The sequence below is a fragment of the Limulus polyphemus genome, unplaced genomic scaffold, assembly GCF_000517525.1.
Source record: "Limulus polyphemus unplaced genomic scaffold, Limulus_polyphemus-2.1.2 Scaffold2413, whole genome shotgun sequence".
Taxonomy (NCBI): domain Eukaryota; kingdom Metazoa; phylum Arthropoda; class Merostomata; order Xiphosura; family Limulidae; genus Limulus; species Limulus polyphemus.
Genome location: NW_013668023.1, coordinates 143,497 through 154,759, shown reverse-complemented (window position 1 = coordinate 154,759; position 11,263 = coordinate 143,497). Strand labels below are relative to the sequence as shown.

Sequence of the window (11,263 nt, the reverse complement as noted above, 5' to 3'; positions counted from 1 at the left end):
AAAAAGTTTAACACCCTTGATCCATCTGTATTGATCATGTTTGACGATGGTGCTGTCATCAGCTATGGTAGGTTTCAGGTTCACTGTATTGATCATGTTTGACAATGATGCTGTCATCAGCTATGGTAGGTTTCAGGTTCACTGTATTGATCATGTTTGACGATGGTGCTGTCATCAGCTATGGTAGGTTTCAGGTTCACTGTATTGATCATGTTTGACGATGGTGCTGTCATCAGCTATGGTAGGTTTCAGGTTCATATGCACTAGCAGATTTGATAGGTCATCTTCAAACAAGTCCCAAACGGGCCAGTGAGGTATCTTAAAACTTTTGGAATGACCATTATATAAATTTTCAATGTATAGGTAAGCTTTTAAACTGACTTGACCTCATGGTGTAACTAGGGTAGAAGCTCTAATAGCACTAATGTTTCATTTACTTCTGAGGCTGAACTGATGGATTTTAAAGTTAGGTCATTATTGTTTAGTAATTGGCAAGTCATGACAGAAGTTTGGCTACCAGAACATTAATAATGTTAACCTATAATCCTTTTGATGAAATAGAAAAAGAAACAAACACACAAAGACTTCAAATTCAGTTTTTGCATTGCCTGTTCAGCTTTAATTATAAAGAGGTGTCTTGGGAAAGAGATGAGTATTCATGACAACTTAAAGATACTTACCGTTTCTTTGTTAAAGTCCATTACATTAGATTACACACGTAAAAAAATAATTTTCTGTTATAAATTTATTATAAATTTGTTTCAATATTTTGACAATAAATCAGATTTTCAGTGACATACATACAAATACGTGAAGTTTGTCAAGATCCAGGAATGTGTAGAGATTAAGGATATTTTTATATGCTGTTATCTAAAAAAAAAAACATATCTAGACAGCAAACTTAATTTTAATGGAACCCTGAAGTATTTTTCTCTTGTAAGCTGAAAAACAATATGAAATAATTTACATTTTTCTTGTTGTATAGATTATGCTTTTCCGTACATTGTGATCATCATGTCTGTTGTGTCAGTGGCCGCACATCTGGCATTTCGCCTTGATCAGGTAACTACTAACCAATGGTTAAAGACAAATACTTTCTTAGTGTTTAGGTTAAAAAATCACAAAATTAGTAATCGTCAGGAAATAAGTTTTGACAATTCTATAACATGTAATAAAATAAAAATATATTTCAAACTATTTTTATTTTTCACCCTTTTGGTAAAAATATAAAATTATGTCTAGAAAAAAGTATTGGTTGGGCATATTTAGAGTATAATTGGGTGATTAATTGAATTAATGAGTTAACTCTGAACATTGATTACATTGAGTTAACTCTGAACATAGATTACATTGAGTTAACTCTGAAAATTGATAACATTGAGTTAACTCTGAACATAGATTACATTGAGTTAACTCTGAACATTGATTACATTGAGTTAACTCTGAACATTGATTACATTGAGTTAACTCTGAACATTGATTATTATCAAGTAAAATAATTTATTGATCAAAATCCTAATTAAATTGATTACTGTCAGGACAATGATCAAATAATCAAAATTATTATTTCTGTTTTTTACTTGATTGTCTTATCTAAATAATCGAAATATTGGTATTATGATTTCTCATCATTATTTTTTTAATTAATACAGTGTTGTTCAGCTTAATTGGTTAGTGTCATGCGTGATGAAAATAATCAACTGATTGAAATTAGTAATATTGATTATTAATATTTTCATGTGAGAGTAATTGATTCCTTGAATGTAATTGATTAATGAGCCAATTATTAATCCACTAATTGCCCCAACTGTAATTTTATTTGAATAATGTTTTATTAAACTGAACCAGAAAGTTTCTGTACATTTTACAGCGCTCGTGCTTAATGTGTAGATATCCGATTACTTCATGCCAACTGAACAATTATAGAAACCAACCTGTGAAGCTAGATTTATTTTTTCTGAAGAAGCATGTTTGTGTCACATGACATCATCACAGTTACAGGATAGTTTCTATAATGTAGCCACATTGTTCACTTGGCATGAGGTGATTGAATATCTACACAGTAATCACGAGCGATGTAAAATATACAGAAAGTTTCTGATCCAGTTTAATAAAACATCATTCAAACAAAAGTTGAGTAAAATCATCTACAAGTGAACTCCTGTTTCTCTAAATTTGTCAAAATTTGTAACTTGTAGTTAGTGAGAACGATATATATTTTATTAACTTTTATGCATTTTTTTATAGTCCATGAAATCTTTGTTGATCAGCACCTTTAAAGATGTCAGGAACTTGGTTATTCTGCTCGGACATTGGTTACTTCACGCCTATGGAATAGTAGCCATTACTCAACTGAAAGAACCACTTCTCAATGGAGCACTAATCTCGCTTGTTCCTTTCCCAGCTTTCTTCTATATCCTTACATCCAAATTTACTGATCCTAGCAAGCTACACATAAATTGATGTTTATTATGTAAATGATATATTCTGACATTGCTTTTACTCTAATGCTTAGTGAGGAAGTGGTGTAAAATCAGATATTAGAAACTGCACTGAAATATTGCCGCGAACATGTACCGCATTATTGATTTACTGTACAAAGGTGTATATTTGAAATTAATTACAGTGTGAAAGATTAAGTATGTATATATATCTTATTTAGTCGTATTAGCCTATCAAAAGCTTCTGTTTATGTAAATTAGTTATTTGATTATCAGATGGGTGATTGTTGAGGTTTTTCAGAAGAAAAATAACTTATATATGATTCTGATTATCTTTGTGTTTCTTTTCATTAAATAAAGTATTTCAATTAAAAAAGAAAATCACTAGTCCATTCAGGCTTGCATGATACTTGTGCAAGATTGCATTTAGAAAATAACATTTTTCATTGACATTCAAAACAAGTACCCATTGTTTCATAGTTTGTTTGTTTTTACTGTCATCAGTCGTATTTGATGTATATATAATTATATGTATTATTGTGTAATCAATAACTTTCACCCAGTAACATCCTTCTGGGATGTGTCATAGAATATCCATGAGACATTTGGTAAGTATACTTTTCTATATATACTAGTTATCACTATAATTTTAAATAAAACCAATGTTCTACTGCAGTATCTCACAATCCTTAGATTGCTACATGAATATTTCAAATATCATATACAAGGGAAAGCACCCTCAACTTATACCAACTTCTAACAATATTTGTGTCATCCTTTGAGATGGGTTTACCCCACCCCAATGAGTAGACAGGCACATGGTCAAACAGGTACAAGCTTCTAAAAATAATGGGTGCTTGTTGCCCACCTGTTGCAAGAAGGCAGATTTCCAGGCCTTGCACAAGTTGTTATTTGCAGTCTTAGGGTCACATTTTGCACTTCCAATTTGGAGGTGGGAATGTGGCAGTCAGTTATCAAACTCTTATTGGTGGTGGCTTACCTCACCATCATTTGCAGCTGGTGGTCATATTAGGCAGAAGGTACCTTTTGACATGTGCAATCAAAGTAGGAGACAAGATCTTCCATTCCTTCATGTATGTTATTCATAAAAGTAATTCCTTCTTCAACCTTTTCTAAGAGAAGAAGGGCTTAACTATCCACAAAGCTGTTTTATGTCATCACATCATTGTAGAGATTTGTAATGCCTGTATCTTTCTCCACATACTTTGCATGAGGTGGAAGAAGTAACATGTGGGCCTAGAACACTGGTCACTGTCTGCATTTCTGCAATATCAGAATCAGTTATAACTTTAGTAGGGTCTGGTGCAAAACCAAGCTCACCATGCTTGGTTATTATGTACCCAAGCATTTCCTTATACACTGTCTGACTTTTGCTAGACAGTAATGCTAAAACACAAAACATAGCAGTACCATCTACTGGTGTACAGTTACATACAACTGTTAAAGTACTGAGGAGTCCCTCATCTGTGGCATATATCACAAGCCAGTCCCTTTCCTCAGAACCAGTGTTATACAGAAACAATAATGCAGGTGTGCCACCAAATGTGGTTGCCCAGTCACCCCTAGTGACTAGACCTCAAAGGAAAGCTGATTCTTTTGAAAAAGCACCATGCTTTTGTCTCTGGAGGTCTTGGCAGCAGATCACCGATGTTGACCCAAACCACCTCTAAAGTTACCGGGATGGCCTGTGTGAGTATCAGGCTGGGCTACTGGGCACATGGCTTACCCTAATCTTCAAGGTGCTTCTAAATTTAGCATTTCTTTCTGCTTCAAAACTATACTTTGTGAATGACCTTCTTTTTTCAAGTTGAAAAAAAAACAGTAGAGTCTTTAGAAAATGAATAGAACCTTTACAAATGAGTACAGTAAAAAAAAGTAGTTCGACCTTAAATTGAGATCTGTCTTTAAAGACCCCATGCACTTTAAAGTGGTCTGTTTATTGCATGTCCACTTTATCCAGTTTGTTCGTTTCTTGCCAATCTTTTTTACGAACGTGCCTAGCATAAGAAAGTTTTCGATTACCTCATTTAACTGTATGATATATAAATTTACCATATGTTGTTGTCTACCTTTTTATATCAATATAGTAAATTTATCAGTTATTCTGCATATGTTTAGTTTTTACATAACACGTGGTCAAGAAATTTGTTAAATAGCTTTTATTCCCTTGTCATTCTGTTAAAATCACACCTATTTTACCTGTGGATGCCATAGCTGTAATGCTGTGTTGTGCATGAATGAAGACAGTAATGTTCTTCAATGGTAGATCAGCTAGTATTTCTAAGTTATGATATCCCCTATGCTTCAGTAAGAATGACCAGTCTCGTGGGTAGCGCTAATTACTCTGGGTAATAACATTACCTGTGAAGTAAGAAATATTTAATTTAGACAGTGTATAAATCTCGACCTGATCAGTTAAAATAACTGCAATCCAGTACAAGCAACAGCCCATCTTCCAAAGCAAGTACACACACTTGGTTTGTGTTTCCTGTTATAATAAAGATTGTGAGTGTGTACTTTACATTGCGTCCAGTCTCTGTTTTCATTCTCACGAACTTGGGTATTCAGAAAAACTCAATATTACTTTGTGATAAATATATACGTTTTTGAATCTCTTGTTATTCTGTGGACCTATCCAATCACTTTAAGGAAAGTCAGTTTGACCTGACAACAGTTATAACTCAATTTTCAAACCTTCATATCATTTGATAAAGCTCAAATTTAACTGATTTTTAGGTTTGGAGATAACCCTTTATTAATGTTGCATTGGAAGATGTGCTCATTCTTGGTTTAGCTCAAAAAATAAAAACCTGTCATATAGTTTCCGTGAAGAATGTGTCACCTACTTTAATGACCAACAACAAAGAAGAAACCATAGCCCACATGCTCATTTACAAAAAAAATAAAGATTTTGTACATAAAACGAGCTAATTATTAAAGATAAACCCTGGATAACTTTTTAGAACCACGTGTTTTATATTGGTTGTCAATAGTCCACTGGTCACAAAGAAAACTGATGCACGGTTTAAAGTGATGGCAAAATTGTCTTTGAGTTTGTTCAAGGGTTGAATGACAGAACAAGAATCACAATTCAGTTTTAAACCACATTGATAAAAACCATGTACATGAGTTCCGGCCCGGCATGGCCAGGTGGTTAGGGCACTCGACTCGCAATCTGCGGGTCGCGGGTTCGAATCCCCGTCAAACCAAACATGCTCGTCCTTTCAGCCGTGGGAGCATTATAATGTTACGGTCTAATCCCACTATTCGTTCGTAAAAGAGTTGGCGGTGGGTGGTGATGACTAGCTGCCTTCCCTCTAGTCTTACACTGCTAAATTAGGGACGGCTAGCGCGGATAGCCCTCGTGTAGCTTTGCGCGAAATTCAAAACAAACAAACATGAGTTCCACATTATACCATATTTGTTTCGTGTAACTTTTGAGAAAAATAGAAATAAAGTTGAGTCGTTTTTTTTTGTTTTAATTGTTATCAATCTTGAGAATATTTAGTATTGTTGGCTAAACTTAATCTCCTGAGCTAGCCGAATTTCGTGAGAAATTGGACATACGTCCAAAGATATCGTTAAAAAGAAGACAGACCAATGTTGTGTTGGAGCATTTAGTGTGCACCCCTCCCTAATACAAATCTTTTCATTGTACTTATTAGTCGTTGTTTCCCAACTCATCATTATCTCTACTGATGGTTCAATGGGTGCTACTCATTAATTAAACATTATTAAAGTAAACTTAAGAAGACAGGAACAAAAATTATTATGTAATGTAATTTTTATTACTAATTTTAAAATTGTTGATCTTAATGTAATTTAGCCCCCCAGTGGCACAGCGGTATATCTGCGGACTTACAACGCTAGAAACCGGGTTTCGATACCCGTGGTGGGCAGAACACAGGTAGCCCATTGTGTAGCTTTGTGCATAACATATAACAAACAAACTTAATGTCATTTAATCAAAACAGTTACACTTAATTCAATAAATAGAGTTGTTTAACAACAAGTAAAATCTTGGAATGGTCTATTCTTTCATTGGGGTGTGAGCCAGACTAGTTTCGGAGAATTCCACTCCTCATCAGTGACTCTGGACACTACCACCAATGCATTATGAGACCAAACCAAGCCTTTATAGTAGTGAGGTATCGAAAATCGAACTGGTTTATTTAAGTGTTTTACACTCGCATAAAAGAAACCTATCATTCTATAGGTATTTGAAGAACTTGTAGCATTCCGCCACAATTTGATTCTTCGTATTGTTCTTCAAATACCTATAAACCAATAGGTTTCTTTTATGTGAGTGTAAAACACTTGAATACACCAGTTCGAATTAGACTTAACATTAATTATAGTTTGTAGCATCGTGAAAATGAAAATTAAATCTCTTGCCAAACAATCTACACTTCCAAGGCCAAGTGTGGCCCAATGGCTAAAATGTCGGACTGTGGATTCAACGTTTTGTAGTTCTCGCCATTTTACCGTAGAAAACAAACAAAACGTTCTCCCTATTTTGGAGCCACGGATGCATTATAAGAATGGTGGTCAAAATCTACTATTTAATTATAGTTGGCGGTTTGTAATGTTGATTAGCTGCCTTCTTTTTAGTCTATCACTTCAAAAGCTAGCACAGAAAACCTTCGAGTAGCTTTGGGCGAAAAATTCAACAATAATTTTCACTTTCACTACGAATTATTAAGAAAATTCTAAACTTGGCAGCAACTTGATAATTTTATAATTAAATAAGCGAGACATTATAATAGAGTAGGCCAGAAAAGCAGTAAAAAAAAAGTATTATTATAGATTGTGGTTATAAAGAAAACACCCAGGCACTTGACCTTTATAGAAGTGCACATATATGCTGAGCAATATTAGACAAACATATCCAGTTTACACTTTGTATGCGATCTGATATGCACATTTATCGCCTCATTAACTCAATTTGAAATTGGATAGATGAGTTATATTGTAAAGATTATCGTTGTTGGAATTGATTTATTTTATTAATGGACGCTAGAAACAGAAGAAATTTCTTTAGCTTTTAAAGAAGCATTTTCCCCATTATGAAATTGAGTTCAATAATTACATTGATAATAAATGTATATAGAGTTTGAGGTACATCATATTTATTTAACAGAAAATATTGAAACACATTTGAGGGCCAGGTGGTTAGGGTACTCGACTCGCAATCCGAGGGTCGCGGGTTCGATTCCCCGTCACACCAAACATGCTCGCCCTTTCAGCCGTGGGTGCGTTATAAAGTGACGGTCAATCCAACTATTCGTTGGTAAAAGAGCTATCCCAAGAGTTGGCGGTGGGTGATGATGACTAGCTGCCTTCCCTCTAGTCTTACACTGCTAAATTAGGGACGGCTAGCATAACAAACAAACGCATTTGAACAACATTACACCCTCTATACGTTGGCATATGACGTATCTGAAGTACATTTAATTCACTATATCATCATTATACAATAAATGAACACAAGAAAGCAAACAAAGCTTGTGATATGAATTTACTACTTGGTGTCGAAATATAACATTTAAGAGTACTTGTTCAGTCAATTTTTCGGTCACAGTAATATGTTAAAGTGTTTGTTTGGTTTAGAGCAAAACCACATTGGGCTGTCTGCTGTGTCCACCGCGATAATTCGAACTTAGAATTTTAGCGTAGTAAGTGCGTAGACTTACCGCTATCCCAACTGGGGCCAGTATTTTAGAATGGTCTGAAATAGCCTGGTGGTTAGGGCGTGTTATTATATCGCATCGTTTCGGCAATGGGATTTATGTCTTTGTAGACCTAGGAGGGTCAGATACAATCTAGACATCTTCCTCCCTCCTGTACTGTGTTTGATATATACTGTAAAATGCTATTTAGAACTTCGAGTAAACAGGGCTAGAAGATTTACTAGTTAACACTGTTTACGCATGCTAGATATACACGACTGTTTAATTTAGTTATTTTAAAAAACGACATTTTATCGCAGGTTTGTTTAAGTACCTGTGCACGAATCATGCATTGTGTAGTTCAACGGTTGTGAATTGGTGCTTGTTGTATTAATGAGTCACGTTACTCGAACCTTCTGAATTTTTCTCCTTACTTTAAATAAGTATTGCTGCATCACATATCTAGTAGTGTGTGGAATGTTCGAGACTGTTGTCGTGTGTATGTGTACATATTTAGTTCAATAATAGAAGTTAACTAAAAGTGAGTGAAGTTAGTGAGAGATGTAGTCAAATAGATCTGGACTGCGTGTTTGTGATATTATCCATAAAGAGTGTATGTTGGCGATTTTAAAGTGAAATCATCACAGATTGTATTGTAACAACAGAATATAAAATATTAATTTGTCTTGCCAGTTGTGTTCTAACGTAATTGAAAAACCTTGTGAACTTTTGACGAAAAGAGACGCTTAGTTAAAGCTCTGGATACAGCTGCGGTAACCAACATTGTAACATAAGTGAAATTAACACCAGTTGTATTCCAACAACAGAACAGAGGAGAATAATTCGCCTTGTCAATTGTGTTCTAAAGTAACTGAACCAGCCTGTGTGGACATTGAAGAAAATAGACGCTTATTTGAAGCTCTGGAAACAACTGTAATTAGCTGTGTAATGAAAATTTGTATATACATTTGACTTGTTTTAATATATAATTTTAAAACAAGTAAACTGTGTGCTGTTTGTTTACTGTTGAAATTTATCGCCAACAAGTTACAGACACCTACTGTAATTTTTAAAGAATCTTGCCCATATCCATACCTAAAAACCTGACAGGGCGTTTGACTCTAAGTCTATGGGTCGCGGGTTCGAATCACAGTATCAAGCTGTGAACGTGAATACCACTTTTCGATTAGAGTAGCCAAAGAATTGGCGGTGGGTGGTGTTTACTAGCTGTGTTCCTTCTAGTCTGTAACTTCTACACTATGGACTGCTCGCAGATAACTCTCGAGTAGCTTTGTTCCAAATTCACCAAAATATACAAATATCTTTAAACATAAATATAGAGCAGCAGGGTATTCAGTCAATTAAGGTTACTAACCAATCGAATTCCTACAAAATATGTCTAACGTTATATTTCAGATTACGAAAGCACTCGAAATGGTTTAATTGCAACATGCGTAATTCCTAGTCACGCTCAATAATTTTTGTTATAAATTTAAAAAGGAGGGTTACGTTAAAAAGCCGCTGTACAATAAAAGAGAAAACAGTAAGTCGTTACTAAAAACATACACTCATTCAAAACTAAATAGTAAACTAGAAACGAAACTTTCGAGCAATGTAAATTTTATGTTTTTATCTTTTATTTTGAACAAGACTCGTGACTAAGATACTTTTTCATTATAAGTACCAAACATGTTTCACAAATTTTCGAGATATATGTATTATTGTCATTTACTTTTCTATTCTGCATAAAACTAGAAGTTGTTGTATAATTTTTATAAGTAAGGATTTTCATAAATTAATTTTAATTATATTAAATTTAAAATAGGGCTTATTGCTGACGAGCTGGTGAATTTTTTTTCACTAAACCAGTGAAAGTTAGGCTTAACGTGAAGGTAATTACAAAGTCAGTTTTTAAGGTTGGAGTTTGAAACATATTATTTAGTTGTTTTATTGAATATTGGTAAAAAATATTTGTAATTGTCAGATTATTGACGTTTTTTAAATTAAAGGCTTCTGGTAAGCTTACCACTTGTTTAAACTAACGTCAAAATGTCTGCAGTATTGACTACTTGACTAGGCTTAAACTTTAAACATAAACTAAGTTAAAGCCTTAAATTTAAAAGTAAAATTAATACTGAAAGTTAATATGACTAAATTAGTCAACATAGAATTTATTAATAAAATTAAAAGTAATACACAATTAAACCATAATCATTTATTAATTAAATACTACAAGGTATATAACTTATAAATATAAGTAAACCTAGGAATAAAATTTATGAAAACGGTGCGTTGTGGCATAACTATTTGACATGATTTGTTGCTTCTTTGCATTCAACTATCATTCTAGTACTATTAGTAATAGTAATAATGAAAGAATATTATTAATATGATAAAAGAAAATAGAAAAGTCTAAGTGAACAACAATGCGTTACATAGGTATTGCTAAGTTAATGTTTTATTCACTCTGTATTCCTATGAGTATGACTATGTTATTAATAAAGTTAAACTAAACAAAATCAAAAAGTGAAAAAGAAAATTGGAGCAGAATTGTTCATAACCCAAGTACTGGAAAGTTTTTTTATTTTACAATTTGATTCTTAACATGTAAAAAATACCTTCTTAGCCCTACATTTGGGCTATGATGCACTTACACCATACAAATCACTTTAATTAAAGTTTTCTTTTTGATTTTTCTTAGTTTAATGATAATAATATATATATGTTACTGTTAGCTTATGTGCTTACTTTTGAGTTTTACTCAGAACTTCAGTAGTCGTAGTAGAAGATAATATTTAGGTAGTACTATAAAGATATAATACTAATAGTAATGATAATAGTTTTTTATTTATTAGTAGATCATGTAAATTCTTTCATCAACAATTATTTTTAACTTGCTGTAGAGTGAACTTTTGGAATGACTTGTATAATTTGGTTAGGATTTTATAGTTTTGTTGGATAGGTATATGGATGTGATGGGTTGTTTAAGATGAAAAGTATTATTACTGAATGAGGGATTGATCTCAATGAACAGAATGTTTACTCTTATGAGAGATTAGTGCAAAAATTACACCCAAATAAACACAGTTGTCCTTCTAATGACCACTAAGAATGTTACATTTAACAATGAGA

General features: G+C 33.3%; 2 protein-coding genes across 7 annotated transcripts in view; both read left to right on the top strand.

Moving 5' to 3' along the window:
- The window catches only part of LOC106466895 (JNK1/MAPK8-associated membrane protein-like), a 17,595-nt gene extending 12,612 nt beyond the window's left edge, over positions 1 to 4,983 (top strand). For all 3 annotated transcript variants that reach the window (XM_022394971.1, XM_013927203.2, XM_022394970.1), the window contains 2 exons: positions 986 to 1,062; positions 2,248 to 4,983. In XM_022394971.1, the coding sequence (XP_022250679.1) occupies positions 986 to 1,062; positions 2,248 to 2,463 (293 nt within the window). In that variant the 3' untranslated portion in view covers positions 2,464 to 4,983. The remainder of the gene's footprint in view (positions 1 to 985; positions 1,063 to 2,247) is intronic.
- A 4,671-nt stretch (positions 4,984 to 9,654) lies between these two features.
- The window catches only part of LOC106466894, a 17,467-nt gene continuing 15,858 nt past the window's right edge, over positions 9,655 to 11,263 (top strand). Inside the window, exon 1 of one of the 4 annotated variants that reach the window (XM_022394969.1) lies at positions 9,655 to 9,674. The gene's annotated coding sequence lies outside the window, so the exon portion shown is untranslated. Of the gene's footprint in view, positions 9,675 to 9,936; positions 10,048 to 10,129; positions 10,148 to 11,263 lie in introns of those variants that run through there. The other 3 variants (XM_013927200.2, XM_022394965.1, XM_022394968.1) reach the window with 3 other exon arrangements.